Source organism: Pongo abelii, chromosome 20, assembly GCF_028885655.2.
Source record: "Pongo abelii isolate AG06213 chromosome 20, NHGRI_mPonAbe1-v2.0_pri, whole genome shotgun sequence".
Classification (NCBI taxonomy): Eukaryota; Metazoa; Chordata; class Mammalia; order Primates; family Hominidae; genus Pongo; species Pongo abelii.
The window spans coordinates 47,800,011-47,825,906 of record NC_072005.2 but is presented as its reverse complement, the minus strand read 5'-3'; the positions used below and the strand labels follow the sequence as shown (position 1 = coordinate 47,825,906).

The following is a 25,896-nucleotide window of genomic DNA, read 5'->3' as shown; positions in this document are numbered from 1 at the left end:
CAGGCCCCACCCCGCCATCACACACACAGATCTCTTCTTAGATAGTATATATTAAAAAATAAACCTCCAATTCAGGGTATAAAAACAGAGCGAAGGCACTTGGGGGTGGGGGGTGGAGGGGTGGCCCCCACAGGCAATACTGAGATGGCCCGGGTCACCGTGGTGCCCTCCGGAATGAAGCCCTGAGTCCCCCAAGCAGAGGGCAGGAGGGAGAGATGGCGGAGGCTCATGCAGGGCCAGTAACCCCAGCTGGGCCCCTCCTAGGCGTGGCCCACAGCTCCCTCTCCTCAGGCCCTCGGGGTGTGAGATGCTGCGGCAGCTGTGTGGGTGGGGGTGGTCCCTCACGTCCTCTCCCCCATTCCTCTTCTTCTTGCAAAAGGCCTGGGGGATGTAGGAGAAGAGGGGAGATGGGGAGAGATGGAGAGAGAGACAGGGAGAGACAGACACAGAGACAAGACAGGGAGAACAGAGAGAGAAGGGGAGGTGGGGAGAGGCAGGCGGGCACAGAGACAGAGAAACAGAGATTATCAGAAACAGAGACATAGAGATGAGAAACACGAGGTGGAGTGGGGAGAGTCAGAAAAGACAAAGAGGGAGATGGACAGAAGGGGCTGTAGGGATGCGAGCTCTGGAGGGGGACCCTCCTTTCAGGACAGCGCCCTGGCCCCCAGGTCCCCCACTCACCTTCCTGGGTGGGAACCTCAAGTGCAGCCAGGCTGGGGTACAGAGTTCCCCCCAAGCTGAGACAGGAGGGGTCTCAGGCGGCAAAATTCCTCCTCCAACTCCTGGTGGGGTGGGGGTCATGGATGAGGGGGGCCCCTTCCTTCCCCGGCCCACTCAGGGCACCCCTGGCCCGTCCCGCCCCACCTCCAGCTGCTTCATGGTCTCCTCCAAGCTGAGCAGGTTCTCCTGGATTTCTTGGGTCCGTGCTGGGCTCAGGGGGCCGCCCCCTGGGACCCCATCCCCATCTCGAGGAGGCCCCGCCCCATTGTCTTCCTCCGCCGGAAACAGAAGCTGCTTCAGGGACAGCACTGGCCAGGGGCAAGGGGGGCGGAGTCAGGAGACCGGGGGCTGGGCTGGGATTTGGGATGGGGGATTCCAAAGGGGATGTGTAGGGGCTGGAGGTGAGGGTGGGTGCTAGGCCAGGCTGAGCAGATGGGGTTCGGGGATCCAAAGGGAGGTGAAGAAATGAGGCTGGGTTTAGGGTTGGGACAGGGCGGGAAGGTACTGAAGACAGAGATGTGTTCAGGAAGAGGCTAAATATAGAGTCAAGGAAGGGATGGTGGCTGCAGAAGAGGGACGTGGGCACCCAGGACAGTGGTGCAGGCCGGGTGGGTTGGAGCATTTGTTTTCTGGCAGCTGGGCGTAAGGACATTTTTGACGGGGAGAGCCTTGTTCTAGTTGGAACAGAGGCACTGTTTGGGCTGGTGGCCACCCTGGAGGGGCAGGGCTGGGCTACCTTTCCGAAGGGCCGTGGCAGCGAGCTGGCCCTCGGGGCCTGGTCTGCAGAAGGGCAGGAGGTCACTGAGGATTCTCTCTGTCCGGGCTGGGTGGGGGAACAGGGAGGGAGCTCAGATCCTGCCGGGCCTCCTGTGGATGCCTCTCTTCACCCGGCAGCCCCAACCCGGCCCCTCACCCAGCATCCCTCTGGTCTCACCATCAGCCGGAGACGTCTCTCGGCCACCATTGCCGTTCTCAGAGCTGCTGAGGAGGGGTTCTCGGGTGCTGAGGGGAGGAAGTGCTGGGTGACCCCACACCCCTGGCCCTGGGGGGCCGCAGGGGCAGGGAGACAGAGAGCTGGAGGTGGGGAGGCAGGGAGGTCCGGAGACAGGGACAGAGGTCGAGGCCGGGAGACAGGGAGACAGAGAGGCCCAGACAATGGAAGACACAGAGGCCTGGAGACAGGAGACAGATGGGGCAGTGGTGGGGTCGGCACACGTGCACACATACACACGTGCATGCACACGCTCACACACGCACACACATGCATATACACACACCATACACGCACACACATGCACACACACCATACACGCACACACATGCATATACACACACCATACATGCACACACATGCACACGCACACATGCATGCATACACACACTATACATGCACGCACAGTCACATACTTGCGTACAGACACACATGCATTCACACATGTGCATGCTCACATAGAGACGCTTCTGGAGTTGTGGAGGGAAGCCTGCCCCGCCTTCCGGCCCCACTCCCTGAACCTCCAGCTCTCTCCATGGCCCCCCCTCACCTGCTCGGGCTGGGCCGGGGCTTAGGGCGAGAGGCAGGGGCAGGGACTTTCAGGGATCCGGCAGTCTCAGTGATGAGGGCACACCAGCTGGGGAGAAAGGCCAAACCCCTGGGCAGTCAGAGCCCCCAGACCCTATGCCAGGGCCTCCCCACAGCCCTCCTGTCCCCGGGAACCCAGAGACCTGGGCGTCCTCAACCCACACTCAGAACTCAGACCCCCCCTCACTTTTTCCGCTCCGACACAGTCTGTGCCACCAGCTCGTATATCTGGGCCTCCTGGTCCCAGGTGAAAAGGACGTAGAAGGCTTTGTGATCTGCAGGGAGAGGGGGAGATGGGGCTCAGAGCCCAGGTCCCCCCAGTGCCTGCCCCTCCCTGAGCACAAGCTGGAGAAGTCACCCACAGTGGTGGCGCTCTCAGGGATCCCATGGCTCAACTCGCCACTCACTGTCTGCTAATATCCAGGGCCCGATGTGTCCTCCTGAGCCCCACCTGTCACACCTCCTTATGGAATCAGGCAAGTACCCCGGCTTACCTAACAAAACCCTCCAGCCACTCCCACCCTCCAGCCGCTTCCAGTGTTTGTGGCCCTGGTGCAACTTCCTAGCAGTGTGTTTACAAATCCCTCCTCACTGGACTCCTGGCCTTTCTTCTCGTTGTTTACACAAGACACGCCTCTGTGCAAACACCTGCAGCACTTCCTACCTCACTTATAAACCCACTAGGCCTGGTCCTGCCCTGCCCACCTCCACCCACTTCTCAACCTCTTTGCTAGAATGCTGGCTCCCTGGCTCTCTAGAGGGTTCTGCTCCCCACTCCACAGGCAGCTCTGCCCAAAAGAGACATCCTCTGCCCTGGGTCACGCAGTGGCTGCGCTCACCGGTGGCCACCTCGCGGGTCATGGCTGAGGTGAGCCGCAGCACGGGCCGCAGCATGGTCTTGCCGTCGGGCGTGGGCGTCAGTGTCCGGCTATGGGACTTGAGCAGCAGCCGCTCGTCCTGGCGCTGGAGCAGCAGCAGCAGGTCGTCCAGCAGCAGCACATGCACCTCTATGGGGCGAGCAGTGCTCACACGGCGTGGCCCTGTACGACCCCCTCCCCGCCCCTGGCTCACTGCCCCCACACCTTGCACTAGGCAGCTGCCCTGGCACTCACCCACAGCCTTGTCCTTAGTCACCCGCCACGTCAGTGGGCCCTCGTGGACCAATTTCTTCTTGGTGATGTCCAGGTTCTGGGGCAGGAGGGGGTGATGGTTCATGCAGGTTGGCAGGGGGTGATTGGGGTTGGTGGGGAGGGGAAGGGCAGGGCAGTGACCGGGGATGACCACAGGCTGGGGATCATGGGATTGGCATGAGGTGGGGGCCAGAGCTCTCGCTTCCTGGGTGTATTATGGGATGGGCAGGACAGGCTGGGGGCTGTATCACAGAATCCCCTGGGTCAAGGAGTGGGGGGGGGAGGCAGGAGGGTACGGTCACACCTTGAACTCGCTCAGCATGGGGTCGCTGCTCTGCCGAAGGTGGGACAAGTCCAGGCGCCGCTGATAGTCCTTGAGCCTCTGGGGCAGAGACGGGAGCATTATGGGGACAAGCTAAGGGCTGGGGCTGACCTGCAGTGACCCACATTGGTAAGATGAGAGCCAAGACCAACTTCTGATGGGGGCAAGCTGAGGGTTGGGCCTGACCTCCAATGACCCTGAGAGGGAGGTGCTGAGGGCCAAGCCAAGCCCTGGACACACAGTGACCCTTGAGGGAGACAAGCCAAGGGGTGGGGTATGACTTCTGGACAGGCTGAGGTAGGGTCCACCCCCTGCTCTCACACCACCCACTGTCCCGGGTGTGGGCCCAGCCCAGGCTCACCAGCAGATCCTCCATGTCACGCACGGCTTGGTTGACGTGGTGTAGAATTTCCCGGCAGCACTCGGCTGCCAGCTCCACTTTCTCCCGTTCCTTGGGCTCTTCTGCAGGCAAGGGAGAGAGCAGCTCTGGTAAACCCCTGCCCTGGAGGCTCCAGATTGGGCAGCCAAGGTTAGACAAAGGACAGCTGGCAGGGCATGGTGGCTCATGCCTGTAATCCAAGCACTTTGGGAGGCTGAGGCGGGAGGATCTCTTGAGACCAGGAGTTCAAAGCCAGCCTGGGCAACATGGCGAGACCCCGTCTCTAAAAAAAAACTAAAAAAATTAGCTGGGCATGGTGCTGTGCCCTTGGGGTCCCAGCTACTCGGGGAGCTGAGGTGGGAGGATGGCTAGATCCTGGGAGGTTGCGGCTGCAGTGAGCTGTGATGGTATCACTGATGAAAATGGGTGAGAAAAAAATTGTAAAAAAAAAAGAGGAGAGCCGAGGCCCAGAGATCCGGGCCCGCGGTACCTGTGTTCTGCCCGATGCTCTGCAGGAGCAGGGGGTACTTGGTCAGCCGCTGCATCTCCGTGGGGATCATGTCCTTCAGCTGCAGGCGGCGGCACCGCGGGCGGCTCTCAGCTTCCTGCGGGAAACGTGCTGGCGTTGCGATGGCCCAGGCTTTGGGCTCACCCCAGGGCGCAGGCACCTAGGAGTCCCAGGCCCCTCCTCCCTGGGAAGCTGGAGTCCAGACCCCACCTCACCTGCACGAAGGCACAGAACCGAGGGTCCTTGCGTTGCTTGGCTTTGAGCTGCTCTAAGGCAAACGACTGGCGGCTGCAGAAGCGGGAGGAGATTTTCTGGAACCAGGAGCCCTCAGTACCATCAAACTACAGCGAGATTCAGGCCAGGCAGGTGTCTCAGTGGGGATGGGCAAGAACAGGGATTAAAGTACGACAGGCTGGAAGTCCAGACCCTGGGACTGGAGTAGGGTGGGCTCAGGACCCACCCCCGGGCCTGGATTCCAGGTGTCTAGCTGGGAGGAGCGGGAGGGCTGGGCATCTCACCCGGGCCAGCAGCACGTCTCCGATCTCCTCGATGAGGTAGCCACTCTCCTGCCTCCGCTTCATCAGGCGATCGAGGAACAGGGCTATGGGGGCAGGAGGAAAGGGGTGCTCCACCAGGGCCTGGAAGATGCTGTGCGGGGCCTGCTGCGGCGTGGTGGGGGTAGGGCTGCAGGTGTGTCTGTGTCTGATCCTCGGGACCGGATGGCGTATCTGCCCCCACCCCATGTGAACCCTGGGGTTCGCAAGCAGGTTGAACCCAGGGCTAGAACAGAGCTGCCCGTGGGGCAGTGGGGTACACAGAGGGACCCTGGCTCTGCACTCACAATGCACCTCGATGAGCTCGTCCAGGCTGGGGAAGATGTTCTGCAGCTCCTCCAAGGGGAAGAAGAGGCCTTCTGCCATGGGCTGGAAGAAGAGGTCGTGCAGCACCCGCAGCATGCGCACATGGGCCGCCTCTGTCACCAACAACTCTGCAGGGCCACCAAAGCAGGAAGCACGTTGGGGAGGGTGCAGACTAGGGGGCATGACCTCATGGGCAGGCTAGAGGAATGAGGCAGAGCAGGGAGGAAAGCTTCCTAGAAGTTGGTGGGAAAAAACTCTCTCTGGCTAGCCATGGTGGTTCACACTTGTAATCCCAGCACTTTGGGAGGCCAAGGCAGGAGGATTGCTTGAACCCAGGAGTCCAAGATCAGCCTGGGCAACATGGTGAAACCCTATTTCTACCAAAAATTTAAAAAAGAAAAAAAATTAGCCCAGGCGTATTGGTGTGTGCCTGTAGTCCCAGCTACTTGGGAGGCTCAAGTGGGAGGATCCCTTGAGCCCAGGAGGTTGAGGCTGCAGTGAGCTATGATGGCATTACTGCACCCCAGCTCAGGCAACAGAGCGAGACCTTGTCTCAAAACAAAATGGCTGGGCACAGTGGCTCACGCCTATAATCCCAGCATTTTGGGAGGCCGAGGCAGGTGGATCATAAGGTCAGGAGTTCGAGACCAGCCTGGCCAACATGGTGAAACCCCATCTCTACTAAAAAAATACAAAAATTAGCCAGGTGTGGGGGCGGGCTATTGTAGTCCCAGCTACTTGGGAGGCTGAGGCAGGAGAATCGCTTGAACCCGGGAGGCGGAGGTTGTACTGAGCGGAGATCATACCACTGCACTCCACCCTGGTGACAGAGCGAGACTCCGTCTCAAAAAAACAAAACAAAACAAACAAATAAAAAAAAACCTCTCCGGGTGGAGTCATTTGCCTTCTTAAATAGCCACTGAGGGGCCGGGTGCAGTGGCTCATGCCTGTAATCCCAGCACTTTGGGAGGCTGAGGCGGGCAGATCACGAGGTCAAGAGATCGAGACCATCCTGGCCAACATGGTGAAACCCCGTCTCTACTAAAAATACAAAAATTAGCCGGGAGTGGTGGCGGGCGCCTGTAGTTCCAGTTACTCAGGAGGTTGAGGCAGGACAATCACTTGAACCTGGGAGGCGGAGGTTGCAGTGAGCCGAGATTGCGCCACTGCACTCCAGCCTGGGCGACAGAGCGAGATCGTCTCAAAAAAAAAAAAAAGCCAGTGAGGATTCCTCAACCCATCGCCTTTCCCTTTTTGCTGTGGCAGCCAGCCAGAGTGACCAATGGTCCCCATTTGCCTGCCTGGGCTTTCAGTGATAAAACTGTGAATATCCTGAGCAAATGGGGACAAGCTAGTCATCCCACCCGCCAGCAAGCTTGCAGCTGTGTTTAGTGTCTAACCATCAAGCCACATTATACAGTGGTTGACAGCCTCAGATCCAGGGACCCCCACATCCCCAGAGGGCATATGTGTGAGTTTCAGGGGCCCTAGAAGTCCCCTGAGACTAAAAGCATGATTTTGTATATTATGCATATTCTTTCTAGGGAAAGAAATTGCTATCCTGTCCAACGTGATAGTCACCAGCCACGTACAACTCTTTACATTTTCGTTAATTGAAATGAAATTTTAAGTCAGTGCTCAGTTGTATTTAGTGCTTTGTTTTTTGTTTTTTGTTTTTTGTTTTTTTTTTTTTTGAGGCAGAGTCTTGTTCTGTCACCTAGATTGGAGTGTGGTGGAGTGATCTGGGTTCATTGCAACCTCCACCTCCTGCTTCCTAGGTTCAAGCAATTCTCCTAGCTTGCCCTCCCAAATATCTGGGATTACAGGCATGCGCCACTATGCTCGGCTAACTTTTGTATGTTTAGTAGAGACAGGGTTTCACCATGTTGGCCAGGCTGGTCTCGAACTCCTGACCTCAAGTGATCTGCTCACCTTGGCTTCCCAAAGTGCTGGGATCACAGGCGTGAGCCACTGTGCCCGGCCTAGTGCATTTCAAGTGCTCACCAGCCATAGGTGGCCGGTGGTCCCTATGGTGAGCAGTACAAATAAAGCACATTTCCACCTTCCACAAAGTCCTAATGGATAGCACATGGCTCATGTTTTTGTTTTTTTTTATTATTTTTATCATGTCCTTAGAAGGATCTGTGACCCAAAAAGTACTCAACTACTCCCCTAAAATTTTTGAATAAGTATCTTTTTCACTATGAAGTAATCTGTAAATAAGCTTTTAATCAAGTCCAAAAGCTTTCTCTTGGGCCAGGCACAGTGGCTCACGCCTGTAATCCCAGCACTTTGGGAGGTTGAGGCGGGCGTTCGAGACCAGCCTGACCAACATGGAGAAACCCCGTCTCTATTAAAAATACAAAATTAGCCGGGCGTGGTGGCACATGCCTGTAATCCCAGCTACTCAGGAGGCTGAGGCAGGAGAATCACTTGAACCTGGGAGGCGGAGGTTGCGGTGAGCCGAGATCGTGCCATTGCACTCCAGCCTGGGCAACAAGAGCAAAACTCTGTCTTAAAAAAAAAAAAAAAAGCTTTCTCTTTTTGCCATCAACCTCCCCAGCCACCACACAATTAGCACAGGAAAAAAGGAAAAAGACAAAAATGATACACTCATCATCTCTCCACGCAGAAGCAAGCACTGCTAATATACTGATCATTCTCCCAAACTTTCCCCTGTGGGGATCTTTTCTCCCCTAAGCAATTAAGATCAAACTAGCAACAACAATCTCATTAAAATACTCTTCCTTGACTGGGCCTGGTGGCTCACACTTGTAATCCCAGGACTTTGGGAGGCTGAGGTAGGAGGATCACTTGAGCCCAAGAGTTCGAGACCAGCCTGGCCAACATGGCGAAACCCCATCTCTATAAAGAATACAAAAATTAGCCAGGCATGGTGGTGCATGCCTGTTCAGCTACTCGGGAGGCTGAGGTGGGAGGATCAGTTGAGCCTGGGAGGGTAAGGCTGCAGTGAGCCGTGATTGTGCCACGGTGCTCCAGCCTGAGAGACCGACTGAGACTCTGCCTCAAATAAAAATAAAAAATAAATAAAATAAAATGCTCTTCCTCTGTGCTCAGCACTATGCTAAACATTTCACACAAATCATCTCATCTTCATGACAATATCGGAGGTAGGAACTATCAATGCCCACATTTCACAAGCAAGGAAATAAAGGCTTGCACCAGAAATGCAGTGTTTTTAACATCAGCACTGTCTTGCACTACTAGAAATTTTTGGAAATGTCCCTTCCACAGTGGCATTCACATTCCATCAAAATGCTCTGTGTTGAAACAATCTGAACTTGGAACAAGAGGGAATTTGAAGCTGCCTTCAAGTTCTCCCTATGGTAAATGACACCAAGATGAACATCTCTCTGCACCTGTCTTTGCCTTTGCCAGAGCTGGACTGTGTCCTTGGCCACAGTGGGGTGACGGGGACAGTACTCACCGCTGATGACCTCCTGCCGCTTCACCTGGCTCTTGGGCAGGCTGTGCAGGGTATCTGGGGGGACGAGTTCCCGCCAGCCGGGAGGCTCTTCTGGTTCAAGCTCCAGTCCCGACCGCCCTGGCTCCCCCTCATCTCCAGGCTCAGGGCTGTGGACAGAGGCCTTGTTAGGGCCCCAGCTTGGGCCATCCCAAGAAGCAGCCTTCAACCTCTTAGAGCGTTCAACCCCGGTCAGTGGCCTTGGCATTCGATGCCCCCAGGGTGGCCCGTGCAGCAGACACTAGAGTCCCCAGATCTGTAGAAGCATTCTACCTCCTCCTCCTCCAAGGTCTGTGGCCACAGTTGGCCTCGATGACCTCAGTCCCCAACACCCATTCCTCTGTGTCTCTGACAACAATCCCTCCCTGATTCTCCAGGCTGCCTTAGTGGATGGGGGAAGGGAGAGGGTTGACATACGTGGCTCGTCGGGCAGGGCCAAGCACTGCCGTGGCGGAACTGGGGTCCATGTCCACGTCGCTCCGGGAGCGGCCCCCACCCCGGCCCTTAGCCCCGAGGCTGCCCCGGGAAGGCCGGCGGCGGTCACTCACCCGCAGGCTCTCTGAGCGCCCCAGACGCCCTGATAGCCTGGACCCCGAGGCCAAGGACAGAGTCAGGCAGAGGCCGGGGACAGAGACAAGGAGAGACCAAGACAAGAACAGAGACGAAGAGAAACCAGGACAGGGACAGAGACGGGGAGAGACCAGGGCAGGGACAGAGATGGGGAGAGGCCAGGGCAGGGACAGAGATTGGGGAGAGACGAGGACAGGGACAGAGATTGGGGAGAGACGAGGACAGGGACAGAGATGGGAGAGACCAGGACAGGGACAGAGATTGGGGAGAGACGAGGACAGGGACAGAGATGGGGAGAGGCCAGGGCAGGGACAGAGATGGGAGAGACCAGGACAGGGACAGAGACGGGGAGAGACCAGGACAGGGACAGAGACGGGGAGAGACCAGGACAGGGACAGAGACAGGGAGAGACCAGGACCGGGGCAGGGGTGACCAGGACAGGGATCAAACATGCAACAGAAGAGAGGAGTGAGTCAGAGGAGTGGTGGGATTTTAGGGGCACTGGGGTAGTGGGGGGTCTTGGGGGAGCGGGGATACTGAAATTTGATGGGGGAAGGGATGGGGAACCCAGGATGGAGCATAGGACTGACCCCCTCCCTTCCCTGAGGCAGGGGGATGGCAACAGAGGGGGTGTTTATGGGGTGGGGAGGATTTCCATACTTAGCTCTTCAACTGGGAGGGTGATGTCCCCACCCACCCCTCACAGGGAGTGAAGGGGAGGGAGTGGCCATAGGGAGAGGGGAGGGGCTGGGAGAAATGGGGGAGGGGCTAGCCCTTCCCCCGCCCAGGGCCCAAGCACCCACCTCTTCCACCTTCTGGGGAGAGAGGGGCACAGGGTCAGAGGTGGGCCCAGATGGAACCCGACCCACCTCCCCGCACCCACCAAAGGGTCCCCAAAGCAGCGGCACAAGGACGGGCAGGAGGCAAGGCCTGCCCCCCAGCTGTAAGGGGGGACAGGGCCCCCGGGGCACAGAGCAGAGGGGTGGGGGGTTGAGGGACGGGCACCAGGAGGCAGGAGCGAGGCAGGGGGTGGGGGCAGGGGGCAGGGGGGCTTGAAAGAGAAGGGGAGGAAGGGCTGAAAAAATGAAAAGTGGCAGGGAGATCGGAGGGGGATGGAAGGTGGGGAAAGAAAACCCAGGTGAGAGAGGAGGGGGGAGGTGAGAGAGGAGGGGGGAGGTGAGAGAGGAGGGGGAAATAAAGGAGATGGAAGGAGTGGTGGAGAGGAAGGGAGGAGGAGAAAGATTAGTGAAAAAAGGAAAGAGAGGAAGGAGCAGAGGAAAAAGGAAGGATAAAAGGAAAGGGGGGCAATGAGGAAGCAGGAGGGAGATGAGAAAAGGAAAGAAGAAGGGAGAGGAATGGCGAGACCCAGAGAGCAGCAGAGGAGCAGGGGGAGCGAGAGCCTGGGACAGGCAGGCGCAGATGGCAGCGGCGACCCTGCACCCACCCACCAGCGCCCAGTAAGCCACGCCCCCCGCCCCTGCACCCCAGCCTGGGCACCTCTCGGTTTCGGCCCCCTCATCGGTACTCTCTGGGGGCGCCAGGGACTCCAGGCTCATTGGACCCTGCGGGGATGAGTCCCCCAGCTCCAGGGGGGCGTCGGCACCTGTGGGGTAGAGGGAGCAGGGCTGGCTGGAAGGCCTCTGAGGCCATGAGATCCACACTCTGGGGGCCTGGAAATGCGGGGGCTAAAGCTATCCAGTGCCCGGCAGAAATCACATGGCTGCTCTGTACTTTAGCATGGGACAGACAGATGTTAAGACCTCTGAGAACATGGCCACTGGGGCAGGAGCAAGAAGATGCAACAGAAGTGGGTGCCCCTGTGTGTCCTGGGTGGATGGGGACCCCAGGCCTAGCAAATAGGTCACAAACATCTCTCCCACCCAACCAGACTGCAGCCCGCTGAGGTCGGGAGGGCCCTGGATTCCATGCTGCCTCCACGTCCATTCATCCTCCCCACCCTCTCACACTCCTTTAGAGAAAAGCAAACGGAGGCTAAGAAAGGGGAGTCATATCCAAGATACTAAATAAACACAAGCAGTCAGCAGAGCCGGTGTGTGAGCCCTGTCCTGGCCATGCAGAGATCCAAGGGCCTGAGGCCACAGAGGTGTAAGGATGGTGAGGGATGAAGCTCATGGGGCTGGCGGGCTCCCCACCTAGGGGGCCAGCAATGCAGCTCAGAGGGTGGACTGGCCATGTACTCAAGGAAGGTTCTGGAAAATGAAGGGTTGATGGAAAACGTAGTCCAAGGGGGTGGGAGACACAGCACCAGCAGAGAGGTCAGAGCCTGGAAGGAAAGCTGTGGAAAGGGCAAACTGAGGGAAGGGGAAAGTTATGAATGACAGTGGTGACCAGGAGCAGGGAGGAGTGGACGCTGAGAGCAAAGGGGAGGTGTTGCTGGGGAATGGCTTCTATCTGGGGGTGCCAAGGGGGCAGGCAGCACTCCCACCCTGGATCCTGGGGCCTCACGGAGCCCTGGCCCAGGAAACTCTCACCTGGTTCCCGGTCTGTGCTGTCCAGGGACAGAGGGTGCAGAGAGACTCCAGGGCTGTCCTGCCCAGGAGCCCCGACATTCCGGTCCCGAGAGGGCATCCCCAGGCCTCCCTTCCGGTCTGTAGCACCTGGCTTCTCAGCTGGGGAGACAGTGAGGTAGAAAGAGGGAGATAAGAGAACAGTAACTCAAATCCACAACCGCCAGGGGATGCAAGAGGCTGTGCTCAGGCCCTTCCCCACCATGACAAGGAGCCCCTTCCTCCCTCAGACCCAGGAGCCCCCATCCCCTCCTCCCTCAGACCCAGGAGTCCAGGCCCCCAGCCCCTCCTCCCTCAGACCCAGAGGTCCAGGCCCCAGGCCTTCCTCCCTCAGACCCAGGAACTCCCTCAGCCCCTCCTCCCTCAGACCCAGGGGTCTAGGCCCAGCCCTTCCTCACTCAGACCTAAGAGTCCGAGTCTGAGACCCTCCTCCCTCAGACCCAGGGATCCAGGCCCAATCCCTCCTACCTCAGACCCAGGGGTCCAAGCCCCAGGCCTCTCTCCCTCAGACCCAGGAGCTCCCCCAGCCCTTCCTCCCTCAGAGCCAGGGGTCCAGGCCCAGTCCCTCCTCCTTCAGACCCAGGGGTCCAAGCCCAGCCCTTCCTCCCTCAGACCCAGGAACTCCCCCAACCCCTCCTCCCTCAGAGCCAGGGGTCCAGGCCCAGCCCCTCCTCCCTCAGACCCAGGAGCTCCCCCAGCCCCTCCTCCCTCAGACTCAGGGGTCCAGGCCCCTAGCCCTTCCTCCCTCAGAACCAGGAGTCTGAGCCCCCAGCCCCTCCTCCTTCAGCAGTGCAGCCCAGCAGTGCAGCCCAGTCCTTCCTCCCTCAGACCCAGGGGTCCAGGCCCAGCCCTTCCTCCTTCAGACCCAGGAACTCCCCCAGCCCCTCCTCCCTCAGAGCCAGGGGTCCAGGCCCAGCCCCTCCTCCCTCAGAACCAGGAGTCCAGGTCCCCAGCCCTCTCCCACACAGGCCCCCAGTATGGATGCTCTGGCTACAGGTCCATTACCATCAACCTCTGCTTTGAGGTGTCGAAAATCTGGAATTGAAATGAGAGAGAATGAGACAGTGAGTGGGAACAGCTGGGGAAGACAGGGGAGGGCAGAGGCCAGAGCTGCCTTACCCTGGGGCTCTCCCCGGTTCCAGCGGGCGGCATCCAGGATGCTGCTCAGCCCCTTCTTGGTCTTGGCAGGCTCGTCCGACCGCCGGTTCCCCATCACCTGTGAGAGGACGGGGAGGAAGACCAGGCTGAGCATCTCTGAGACGACAACAAAGCAGAATTTGACACTAGGTGTCCAGAGTCATGAGGCTCCCAGGGCATCTCTGGAGAGGAAAGGGTCAGGACGGGGCACTGAGGGAAGCACCTTTTTCCGGAAGAAGTTCCTCCCCGACTTCTTGTCTCCACTCTTCGTTCGCACCCCAAGGTGGCGCATGTACAGGCCAATGGCGTTGACCACGGCAGCACTGTAGGGAAGGGACAGTGAGGGCTCAACACACACAAAGACACACACACACACACACACACACACACACACACACACACACACACACACACACACACACACACACACACACACACACACACACACACACACACACACACACACACACACACACACACACCCCACACACACACACAGAGTCCCTAGAGGCAGAGGCCCCGCCTTCCCATCCTGACCCCACAACTACTTCCTGTGAGACTCTGAGGAGAGATGAGAGGGTTCAAAAGGACAAGGGCAAGGGCTGTTACCCAATGCCCAGGACCCAGGTGTCCAGGCCCCCAGCCTCCTCCTCTCTCAGACCCAGGAGTCCAGGCCCCCAGCCTCCTCCTCCCTCAGACACAGGAGTCCAGGCCCCCAGCACCTTCCTCCCTCAGACACAGGAGTCCAGGCCCCCAGCCCCCTCCTCCCTCAGACCCAGGCGTCCAGGCCCCCCAGCCTCCTCCTCCCTCAGACCCAGGCGTCCAGGCCCCCCAGCCTCCTCCTCCCTCAGACCCAGGCGTCCAGGCCCCCCAGCCTCCTCCTCCCTCAGACCCAGGCGTCCAGGCCCCCCAGCCTCCTCCTCCCTCAGACCCAGGTGTCCAGGCCCCCCAGCCTCCTCCTCCCTCAGACCCAGGAGTCCAGGCCCCCAGCCTCCTCCTCCCTCAGACCCAGGAGTCCAGGGCCCCAGCCTCCTCCTCCCTCAGACCCAGGAGTCCAGGGCCCCAGCCTCCTCCTCCCTCAGACCCAGGAATCCAGGCCCCCAGCCCCCTCCTCCCTCAAACCCAGGAGGCCGCACGCCTCTCCCTGCCACCCTCCCTGCCCCCCTCACCTCTTTTCTTCGTCGGTAGAGATGGTATGTCTGTAGGAGGAAAAGAGATGTTTGTGACATATTTGCTAGGCCTGGGGTCCCCATCCACCCAGGATACATCTCAGGGTTGCTGTCCTGGGATAGGCAGGGGGAAGAGAAACAGAGAGGGGACACTGCGGAAGGGATCCGGAAGGACCGTCACAAGAGGGAGGGAGGTCTCTCATCCAGGAGGACGGGATCCAAGTGCCAGATCATGGACAAGACCCAGAAATGACAAGGGAACCCCAAAGCTGAAAAGGGAAGACTTGGATTCAAGGTGAGCTAAAACACCAGGGCAGAGGAAGACCCCCAGTGCCAAGAAATGAACTCTGACCCTGAAGAGGGAACCTGCAAACGGGATGGAACATGCCAGAGGTAGCACGGGTGCCCTGGCGCTGGGGAGGGGCGACGCTCCCACCAGGGCTGGCCCACTCACTGCATCTCCTCCAGGTGCATGAGCAGCCGCTCTGCCACGTGCCGCTCCCGGGCCTCGTAGCTGGCTCGGTCCCGCCCAACCCAAGCCTCCAGCTGGGCCAGCTCCTGCTCCCAGGGCGTCATGCCCATGAGCCGCTTGGAGCGGAAGTCCTCCAGCTGCCGGCCCACGGCTGTCTGCTGGCTTTGCACCACCTCTTGCACGAACCGCCGCTGGACATCTTCGGAGATGAGGTCAGCCCTAGTGCGGTCTGCAGGGACACACATGGGGGCTAGGGTCCAGCTCCCTGGTGGCTTGGACCACGGTCCCCACCCACCCTTGGACTCCAACAGCCACACGTCCTGAGGCCGCTGACAAGAAGGAATGAATGAATCTCGGCTGTCCGAGCAGAGCATGGGAGTGCTGCCTCCCTCCCCTTGGCCTCCTGGGAGGTGTGGTCCCCGCTAGACACCTCTCCCTCATCCCATCCTTCTCCTTACCAAGTTCAAAGGCGACGTTGGGAGGGACTGGCACCCGCAGAACCTGCTCAAGAGAGAGAATGGGGTGAAGAGGAGGACTTGGTGTGCTGAGATGCAGGCCGGGAGGACTGCCAGGAACCCTGGTCTAAGCGAGGGTACTGGGGAAGGCCTGGGTCAGCAGCTGCCCTCAGGGCAGAGGTTGGGGACCGCATGGTGACTCTGCAGGCCCAAACAGGGATTGCGGGGTTGGGGCAGCTTGAAGGTCTCTCACCGCTGTCTTCTCCAGGAAGCTGTGGTAGAAGTCCAGGAAGGCCTTCTTGGCCTCCTTGGGGCCCAGTGAGCCCAGCATGTCGGCATGCAGACAGCAAAGCTGGGGGAGACACACAGCATGACTCTCCGCTCCCTCACTCTGCCTCAAACCACACTCTCCCTTTGAAAAGGGCCTTCCCCACCTCCTGGCCACCCCATGGCTGTGGGACTCAACTGCCACCTCCTCTGGGAAGCACTCCCTGACTTCCACCCCTAACGCCAGGCCCTGGGTTCTCCTGCAGGCTCTCTGGGGCTGCCATGAGCATTTTCTAATTTTCCATCCTGTGATATGGTCCTTTGTGGTTCTTCATCATGGTCTCCTCCCGGCAATAATGACAACAACTGCTACTACTGTCTATACTGACGGCTTAGTGTATACCAGACGCTGCTCTACACCCTCTACATGCATTAACGTGTTCAATCATAGGGACCGTCATTATCTCCATTTTACAGATGAGAAAACTGGAGCTCAAGAAGTTTATTCAAGCTTAGTCGCACAGCTAGGCCGGGCATGGTGGCTCACACCTGTAATCCCAGCACTTTGGGAGGCCAAGGCAGGTGGATCACATGAGGTCAGGAATTTGTGACCAGCCTGGCCAACATGGTGAAACCCTGTCTCTACTAAAAATAAAAAAATTAGCCGGGTGTGGTGGTGGGCACCTGTAATCCCAGCTACTCAGGAGGCTGAGGCAGGGAGAACTGCTTGAACCCAGGAGATGGAGGTTGCAGTGAGTGGAGATTGTGCCACTGCACTCCAGCCTGGGTGACATAGAGCGAGACTGTTTCATAAATAAATAAATAAATAAAACCCCAAATCACACAGCTACTAAGTGGCAAAGTTAGAATTCGAATCCAGGCAGCCTGTCTCCACTACACTCCACTGCCTGGAAAGACTGTGAGTAGCTTAAGGGTTTGTGTGTGTTGAGGGGTGTTGTAGGTTGATCCATCTGTGTCCCAGATGGTGCCTTGTGCATACTGAGGGCTTGGAAAGAACAGGTGGACAAGTGGGGCTCACTCTGTCATTCATCAAGCATTTCCTGAGTGCCAGCCCCTGTGCTGGGTGACAGTGGGGACTCCAACCTGTCCTGGCTCCTGGGGGCTCTCATCTGGGAAATGAACTCACTCCAATGGGAGTGGGACTTTTTCTCCTTTTTCTTTTTTGAGATGGAGTCTCGCTCTGTCACCCATGCTGGAGTGTAGTGGCATGATCACGGCTCACTGCAACCTCCTCCTGGGTTCAAGCGATTCTCCTGCCTCAGCCTCTGGAGTAGCTTGGATTACAGGTGCACACCACCATGCCTGGCTAATTTTTTTTTTTTTTTCGCCTAGGCTGGAGTGCAATGGTGCAATCTCGGCTCATTGCAACCTCCACCTCCCAAGTTCAAGTGATTCTCCTGCCTCAGCCTCCGGAGTAGCTGGGATTACAGGTGTGTACCACTGTGCCCGGCTAATTTTTGTATTTTAGTAGAGATGGGATTTCACCATGTTGGCCAGGCTGGTCTTGAACTCCTGACGTCAGGTGATCTACCTGCCTCAGCCTCCCAAAGTGCTGGGATTATATGCGTGAGTCACCGCGCCTGGCCAATTTTCATATTTTTAGTAGAGACGGGGTTTTACCATGTTGGCCAGGCTGGTCTCGAACTTCTGATCTCATGTGATCTACCCACCTCAGCCTCCAAAGTTCTGGGATTATAGGTATGAGCCACCATGCCCGGCCCCACCTTTTTTTTTTTCAAGACAGAGTCTCACTCTTGTCACCCAGGCTGGAGTGCAGTGGTGCAATCACTGCAGCCTCAACCTCCCAGGCTCAAGCTATCCTCCTGCCTCAGCCTCCCAAAATGTTGGGACTACAGTCATGAACCACCAGGCCGGGTCCTCCTTCTCCACTTTAAACAGTTTTAACACATCTATATCCACTCTCCACACCCCCCAAATATAGCAAAATTCTAAGAGAGGCCAACAGGAAGCTGCCCAGGGGACCGCAGCTATCTCTGATCAGCTCCCCACAAGCTGATGAGGTGAGGGAGCTATGCGAGAATAAACCTCAAAATGCCCAGAGCCCGCCGGGGTCACCTCAGGCAAGTCCCTGACCCTCTCTAGGCCTCAGTTTCCACATCTGTAAAAGAACATGGTAGTCAGCACGATCCCTGGGCTGATGTCCACAATCTGGTGTTCTAGAAACCCCAAGGCTTGAATGGGGGACCCCCTTGCTCAGAGGGCCAGAGTCTCCATGCATGTGATTGTGGGGGGAACCACTCTTCTGGAAAGAGAATGTAGACAGGGGAAAGATGCAATTTCCTAATTTTCTGCATATCTGATGGTTTGGCGTCAGGATGACCAGCCTCTGGTTTTGCAGCTGACATGTTCTTCTTTCTGCATGCCTCGGGCACTTCTCCCGACTCTTTCCATCGGTTTCCTTGTTTTCTGGAGGGGTCCACTATGCATGTCCACATGGTGCAGTGCCCTGGCTGTCCTCAACTCCTATCCTGTGCTGGGCTGGACTGGGTCTTCTTGGGACGAGACCCTTGTCTACAGATCCCCTGCCAGCCAGCTCTGTGGCCTCTCCCTTTCTGAATCACCTACTGGATTTTCTAGACTCTGCGGGTGTTTCTGGATGGCACGGTTGTCCATCCACATCTCCCAGGTATCTTCTGCCTCATCTGGAGGCTTCTGGATCCACAATTGTGTGGTCTGCCTTGTGAGCTGTGTGTGGTGGTTTTCTTGTTTCCGGATCAGGGCCTGCTGTGCGCCCTAGACCTGGGATGGCTAACAGCTTCTTTCTCCCAACCATTAACCGTGAATGACTGCGTGCTGGCATCTGCCGAGAAGGCTTTGGAGAGGAGGATTTGGTCCCCTAGAGTCCACGGAAGGGCGCTGCCACAGGCTGATGGGGGGCGCTGCCACAGGCACAGAGTGGGATGGGATGTGGTTTCTGCCAGGCTGCTGGACTCTCTGTGGCTCTGCGGGGTCCTGCCGTGTGTACCCTGCCCGCTGCGCACTGAGATCTACGCTGGGCACTTGTAAGCCTGTTGAGGGTCACGTGGCATGCTTTCTGGCTCTTGTCTAAAGCATTCTCTCTTTCTAGATCTGGAACTCTGTGTTCTAGATCTACTTTTCCAGACCCTCCAGGCACTAGCTCGCTGGTTTAATTCGCTAAAAGCTGTGCCTGTCCCAGCCCCACCCCTCCCTGTGCCCACCCAGCCCTGCCCTCACCAGGGGTCCTGGCTCAAACTGCAGGGCCACGTGCTGCAGGAGGGCCATGAGGTGGGCTGGGCGCCGCTTCACCTGCTCCAGGCTCTGGAACTGGCTGTTTTGCTCTTCTGAGTTCTGGGGGTGCAGGAAGGGGTGAGTACAATGGGGAGAAGAGGAGGGGCCTTAGGGTTGACCCTAACCCATTCCTAGCACTTCACAAGGGATCCAAGCCAGGGTTAGCTCCTGGGAAGTGGGGAGTGGTGACAGTGTCCACAAAATAATGGTGACAGCAAGGGCAGGTGGTCAGGGAGAATGGATGAGACTTAATATTATAATGGTGGATGATGAGGACGGAAATTAGGAGAGAAGAAATTGGGGTCCATGCTGGGAGAGGAGAGAGCAACGATAAGAAATGGGGTTAAGAGTAAGAAGGGTGGGCGTCTATGCTGCTGTGTGGGCTCCGAGTATGGGGCCGGCAAGGTGAGGAAGGAGGTACCAGGGAGATGAGAGGATGAGACAGACCGTGGGAAGAGGCCAAGAAGACAGCATCTGCGGGTGGGAGGGGACCTGGGGCGGGACACTGAGCCTGGGACAGAGCTTTTCCACCCTATCTCCCACTCACTGTCTCCAGCTCGTTCTCAAAATCCTCATCCTCAGCCCCAATGATGCTGACGGGAACCAGGCCAGGCCGGGAGGGGCCTGGGGAGGCCTGTGGAAAGGGAGGGCAGCTTCAGTCCACAGGACTCCCCACCCACAGCCCCAGAGTCCCCTCACCCCTTGCTCTGTCCACTCACCGCCCCTCGGGCGACGTCTTCCATCTCCCTGGGCTCTGCAGGGCTGGGGGAAGAGGAGGGGCTGCGGTTAGGAGGGTGGGAGGAGGCGGCCCAGGGTGGTTACTCACAGATTCCTGGCCCAGGTGTGAAGGTGAGTAAACAGCCTCCCCCATCCCAGCCTCCGCAGCTCAATGGGGCCTCTGTGTGGCCACAAAGAGCCCTTCAGAGACCCGCCAGGGGGCGGGAGCCCAGGGACGGAAGCCTTGCGGGGGCAGGCGCTGGAGGCTCAGGAGCCTGGGTCCATGGGAAGGCTGAGTCTGACAGCCTGCAATCTGGGGTCCCTAATGCCCTAATGGAAGAGGGGGCTGGGGGCCTGGACTCCCAGGTTGGAGGGACCAGGGGCCTGGGGGCTAATTCCTGAGGGCACAGCCCAGAGGCAAGCGGGGATGGGAAGGTTAGAGGAGAGGCGTGAGAGAAGTGGGGTGCAGGGGTCTCCTCTGGTCTGTGACAGGCCTGGGGCAGGATGTTGCCTTGGAACCCACCAGCCCCACTTCCTGTGACAGGAAGTCATAATGGCAAACCCCCAACCCCCAACTCTCCACATAAGAAAACAAAACTCAGAACCCTCCTCCCTCAGGGACTGGGAGTCCCCAAACCCAGAAGTTCTTCTTTCCCCCAGGGACCTCATCTCTTCCCAGGCTTCCAGTCCCAGAAAACAAGTGATGGGGCCTCAGACAGCCCATCTCCAAGGTGCGTCTGTCCCCTCCACCCTACGTGCGCCTTGGTCTGTCCGCAGCCAGCTCTCCTTGGCTGTCTGTCCCTTGAATCTGTCTCATGTCTTGGTCTCTTTTCACCCTGTTTCCTGATTTTTCTCCTTCCCTTCCTCCAGAACTGTCTCATTTTCCCCACCATCCCTGCCTCTCCTCCCTCCATCTCTCCCTCTCAGGGGGACACCCCCTTCCTGCTTCTGTAGCTCCTTCTGTCCTGTCCCTGTCCCTGTGCCTCTGTCCTCCCACATCTGGTTTCTGCAACCACCATCCTCACACCTCTCTGAGTCACGGTCTCATGTGCTGTCTCTCATCTCTCTCCATCCCTTTTTCTCCCCCATCTCTTGCTGTCTTTCCCATCTTTGTCTCTCCTTGAGTCTCCACTTCTCTCTGAGTCTTTCCACCGACATCTTCTGTGTCCTTAATTAGTCTGACTAATGCCACGGAGCCCGTGTCAGGCGGGAAGGAGCTGTGGAAAGAGGGGTGGGGTGGACCAGTGGCGGGGCTCCCCACAGCCCAAAGCTATTTATAACCCAAGCCAGCAGAGACCCGCCCTTCTCCTGCTTTATGAGCCTCCTCCCTAGCTCCCCAGTAAATGGTAACCAGGATTTTGATGATTAAACAATGATGCTTTCTGGAGTGTCCAAATGCCACCTTGTGGGTCCACCTGGGGAAGGCATCATTTTTATTATTTCCCACAAAGTGTATCTGTCCAATATCTAAGCTTGGGCAATTCAAGATTCAAGTACTGTTAAACATTCACTTTAATAAATTTGCAAACTGGCCAGGCGAGGTGGTTCATGCCTGTAACCCCAGCACTTTGGGAGGCCAAGGTGGGAAGATTGCTTGAGCTCAGGAGTTTGAGACCAGCCTGGGCAACACAGTGAGACCCTGTCTCACTATGAAACATGGCCACGGACGTGGAGGGTGCATGCTCATCCCACTCAGAGGTAGAAACGCTCAACTGAGGCAGGGAGATTTAAAAAAGGCAAAGGAGGGGATACTCATTATCTCTGCAAGTGCTTGGTGCCAGGTCTGGAACTGTGCACTTGCCAAGTTCTTATCTCCTTATTCCTTATCACAATAATAATGAAATGACAGCTGACACATAAGAGCCACTTAGTATGTGCCAGGCATGGCATCGCTGGTTTACAGGTAATAACTCATTTAATCCTCTCGGTGACTCCAAGAGATCATTATTATTCTCATCTCCATTTAACAAAGAAGGAAACTGAGGCACAGCTCATAAGAGGCAGAACCAGGACTCAGACCTAGGCAGTCGGGCTACAGAGTTTATGCATTTGGTGGACGCAGTGGCTCACACCTGTAATCCCAGCACTTTGGGAGACCAAGGCAGGTGGATCACTTGAGCTCAGGAGTTCGAGACCAGCCTAGCTAACATAGTGAAACCCCCATCTCTACAAAAGATAGCCAGGTGTGGTGGTTCATGCCTGTAGTCACAGCTACTTGGGAGGCTAAGATGAGAGGATCGCTTGAGCCCAGGAGGCAGAGGTTGCAGTGAGCCAAGATTGTGCCACTGCCCTCCAGCCTGGGCGACAGAGTGAGACCTTGTCTTAAAATAAAATAGGCCAGGCGTGGTGACTGTCGCCTGTAATCCCAGCACTTTGGGAGACCAAGGCGGGCGGATCACGAAGTCAAGAGATCGACACCATCCTGGCCAACATAGTGAAACCCTGTCTCTACTAAAAATACCAAAATTAGCTGGGTGTGGTGGCGCGAGCCTGTAGTCCCAGCTACTCGGGAGGCTGAGGCAGGAGAATCGCTTGAATCCGGGAGGCGGAGGTTGCAGTGAGCTGAGATCGCGCCACTGCACTCCAGCCTGGTGACAGAGGTGAGACTTTGTCTCAAAAATAAATAAATAAATAAATAAATAAGACAAAATGAAGCAGGAGCATTGCTTCAGAGCATGGGGAGCCCCCACCCTACCCTTCAGAAACTAAAATCTGAACCAAAGCTCTGAGACACATCACGTCTTCTTATGGATGCCTGGAAAAGTCCAGGGTATGTGGTCACTATGGCCTAGGCAGGAGTGCAAGTTGGATACAGCTGCTCCACAGAGGCCTGGGGGTTGGAGATGATGGAGGCGAGGAGTGTCGCCTGTTTAGGAGGAGGGGTTTGGGGGAGTCCCACAAAGGCTGGAGAATTATAGGTGAAGCTGTCAGAGAATAGATGGATCTATAGGCAACTGACAAGACCTGGGGGGTCCAGCAGAGGGAGCACTGTGTGCTTGGGGCGCTGGGGGGTTAGGGCTGGTTTAGAAGGTCCATGGGTTGGTTGGGGTGCTACATGGGTGTTGAGTTCTATGGAGGACTCAGGGTCTATAAGGTGTTAAGCAGGTGACTCAGGGTCTCCAAGAACTTCTGGGAGCCTTAAAGAACCTAAAAGACTCCTTGGAATGTGTAACTCCCCAGATTCTATTTGACACGCAGTGGGTCTAAAGGATCCAGGGATCATACAGGATCATGATTCTATAGGGACAGCTGCCAGTCTGTGGAACCTCTGGAGACTTAAAAGGGGCTCAGAATTCCATAGGGGTGCGTGGTGGGTCCCGAGACCCATGGTCTACAGAGCCCCGGATTCTAGGGGATGCCACTGATCTATGAGGACCCACGTCTATAAGAAGCCAGTTCTCCATGGGGGGCTGGCAGGAACCTGGAGGGTCTGTAAGACTTTATACGGAATGTGGCGGGTCTACACGAGACCCAAATCTTACATGGACGTGGCGGGTCTTACGCGGGCCCTAAATCCTACGGGGGACGTGGCAGTGTGCACGGCCAGGGATGCCGGGGAGGACGTGCAGAGTCAGGGTCTGACACCCGCTGGGGACCGCGTCCCTCACCTGCTCCAGGTGGAAAGAGAAGCCACCGCCGCCACCGGAACCGGAGCCTCCGCGCGCCGGCTCCGCACTCTCCCCACCCCTGCCGCCGCGTCGCTCTAGCCGCCCTGAGTCCACCTTTGCGCCCAGCTCCACTCCTCCTGTCAGCCGCTCTAGCCCGGCTCCTGCAGGGCTCCGGCCCCGACGACTCTACTCCTCCCGCCGGCCGCTCTAGCGCTGCACTGCGCCACGCAGGCCAGATAGGGCCGCTCTGGCCTGTCTTGGAGGGCCGGCGTTTCCGTATCTCGACTGCCCCCGTCACTCTCCGGGCCCCGCCCCGCGCCCGGAGGTGCAGATGGGTCCAACTCCTCCCGAGTTCAATCCGAGATCTCCTAGTCACCCCGGCGCTGAGCACTCGGACCGCGGACTGGGGCTCCCCGTTCTATTAGTCTCCCCACTTAGGGGACCCGCTGAATTTCCAACGCTCGTACATCAATCCCCTCCGTCCCCCACCCCCACCCCCCTTCCTTTGGAACTGGAAAAACAATAGTCTTGAGTTCCAGCACAACTTTCCCTCTGACATGCAGTGTAATCTGCAAAAAGTAATGACTTCTCTGCAGGCCTCAGTCTTCCCATCTGTACAATGGGAGAAGGCCTCCAGCTCTCTCCCTACACCTGTCTCCCACGGTATAATTAATGACCTAGAAAAGAGCTTTCCGAAAACTCTTTCAAATGCACTCTGCAACTTTCAGCTTCACAGCGGCCCTCGTCGTTGTTGTTATTGTTGTTTTCCTTTTTTAGGTGGCCCTAAAGCATGCGGGGGTTGGAGGATGGCGCTTTGCGGAAAGCACGTGCGAGTTCAAATCCCAACTCCACACTGTCTCACGATGTGCGTTCCCTGGGACGAGTCGGTTTGGCTCCCCGGGCCTCGGTTTCCCCACCCGTACAATGGGAGTGATCGTCCGTTCTCCACTGAGCAGGTGGGAGGCCTTGGCCCCAGCCTCGCACCGTTCGTCCCCACCTATGGGGCACTCGTCAAGTGTGAGTTCTCCCCTCTTTGCTCCCTTTGACAGATGGGGAAACTGAGGCCTGAGGAGGGGTGGCCGCTGGTTCCGTGGGGTCCGAAGGGGGCCCCTCCGCTGCCGGCAGCGCCCCAGCCCCTCCCTCCTCCTCCCCACTTCCCCCAGCAGCCGAGGGGAGGAGGCCGGGCGGGGCCGGGGACCGAGTACCTGGTGTCCGCGCGGAGGTGACCGGCGGGGCGCCCGAGGTCGGGCTCGGCGATCCCGGGCCCTGGGTCCCGGCTCCCGCTTCCTGGCTCTGGCGGGGCAGGAAGTCGGGGCGTTTTTCCGGAGGCCCCCGCCCGGCTGCCCCTCCCCGCTTCCTGCCCGCGCCCCGCGCCCGCCCGGCACCTCCGCTTCCTTCCCCTTCTCGCCGCTTGCCCGCCCCTCCTTTCCCCGCTGCGCCCGGGTCCCTGCGGGCAACGGCCCCGCCCCAGCCGTGCCCGAGCTCTCCCCTGCTTTGTCCATCGGTCCGTCCGCCGGGCGCGGGCTCCGCGGGGCTCGCATCTCCCGGCTGGGGCCACCTCCCCGGAGGTGCTGGGGGGCAAGCCCTGCTCCCCGTGCGCCCTAGACCGAGCCACGACCTCCCCGGCTTTCCGCGTCTGTGGTTCTCTTGGTCTTGCGCCCTTCCTTCGCCTCTGTGGGTGTGCTCCCGCCTGCGTCTGCGTCCCCTTCTCTGTCCCTCTCTCTTTCTCTGTTGGGGTCTTTCCCTCCTTGGCCTCCACCTCTCCTCTCTGTCCCTCCATCACTTTCTCCCCGAAAGCCCTTCTCTACCCTCTCCAGCTCTCTCTCTATCTTTCTGCATCTCCGTCTCAGTCTCTGTCATTTCCCCAGCTGTTGCTGTGCCTGGGCCTCTTCGTGCCCATTTTCGGTTGCCCCTTCTCCCTTCTGTCTCTTCCTTTCCTTCTCGCTCTGTCTCTGTCCCTCTTTCTCTCCAGGTTCCTGTCTCTCTCCCGGATTCCCAGGGTCTCATCATCTCTTCCTTCCCTTGCTCGTCCCCTTCATGATCCCTGGGTCTCAGCCTCTCTCCTCTCCCTTTCTCAGGAAATCCGTGTCTCTGTGCCTCTGTCATTGCCCCTGGATCTCCCTGCTATCCCCAGGTTAGGACCACAGACCCTCCAAAATGCCCCTTCTGTAAGTCAACCCATCGGGAAAAGGCTGCAGTCTGAATTCTGTACTAGCCCCAACCCACAAGATAGTCCCTGTGTTTCCAAGGCTTAAATACGCATAAAGTGGCTCACGCCTGTAATCCCAGCATTTTGGGAGGCCGAAGCATGGTGGATCCCTTGAGGTCAGGAGTTCGAGACCAGCCTGGCCAACATGGCGAAACCCTGTCTCTACTAAAACAAAAATTAGCTGGGCGTGGTGGCACATGCCTGTCATCCCAGCTACTCGGGAGCCTGAGGTACAAGAATCGCTTGAGGTGGAGGTTGAAGTGGGCTGAGATTGCGCCACTGCACTCCAGCCTGGGTGACAGAGTCAGACTCTGCCTCAAAAAAAAAAAAAAAAAAAAAAAAGCGGCCGGGTGTGGTGGCAGGCGCCTGTAATCCCAGCTACTTGGGAGGCTGAGGCAGGAGAATCGCTTGAACCCAGGAGGCAGAGGTTGCAGTGAGCACTCCAACCTGGGCGACAGAGTGAGAATCTGTCTCAAAAAAAAAAAAAG

At 57.8% G+C, this 25,896-nt stretch overlaps 2 protein-coding genes across 8 annotated transcripts in view; both read right to left on the bottom strand.

Annotated features, from left to right (window-relative positions):
* LOC103888610 (CEA cell adhesion molecule 6) overlaps positions 1-25,896 on the bottom strand; it is a 913,736-nt gene that overhangs the window by 759,046 nt on the left and 128,794 nt on the right. The window lies entirely within an intron of this gene.
* ARHGEF1 (Rho guanine nucleotide exchange factor 1) lies at positions 33-24,492 on the bottom strand. 7 transcript variants are annotated; one of them, XM_063719516.1, is made up of 30 exons: positions 23,200-24,365; positions 19,594-19,636; positions 19,422-19,508; positions 18,821-18,934; positions 15,570-15,668; positions 15,320-15,362; positions 14,844-15,090; positions 14,390-14,419; positions 13,444-13,543; positions 13,203-13,299; positions 13,089-13,124; positions 12,048-12,185; positions 11,053-11,158; positions 9,403-9,570; positions 8,950-9,095; positions 5,483-5,629; positions 5,160-5,242; positions 4,857-4,982; positions 4,624-4,738; positions 4,116-4,216; positions 3,737-3,814; positions 3,415-3,490; positions 3,142-3,309; positions 2,490-2,577; positions 2,265-2,351; positions 1,658-1,725; positions 1,460-1,546; positions 868-1,031; positions 685-785; positions 245-381 (listed from the first exon to the last, which is right to left on the bottom strand). In XM_063719516.1, exons 2-29 carry the CDS (start codon positions 19,615-19,617, stop codon positions 702-704), a joined length of 2,907 nt encoding a protein of 968 aa, XP_063575586.1. In that variant the 5' UTR covers positions 19,618-19,636; positions 23,200-24,365; the 3' UTR covers positions 245-381; positions 685-701. The 7 variants fall into 7 exon arrangements, with proteins under 7 accessions (XP_063575581.1, XP_063575582.1, XP_063575584.1 ...); XM_024237141.3 differs by lacking the exon at positions 9,403-9,570 and having other exon boundaries at positions 23,200-24,361; XM_063719511.1 differs by lacking the exons at positions 868-1,031; positions 9,403-9,570; positions 23,200-24,365 and adding an exon at positions 24,405-24,492 and having other exon boundaries at positions 33-381; positions 13,089-13,118.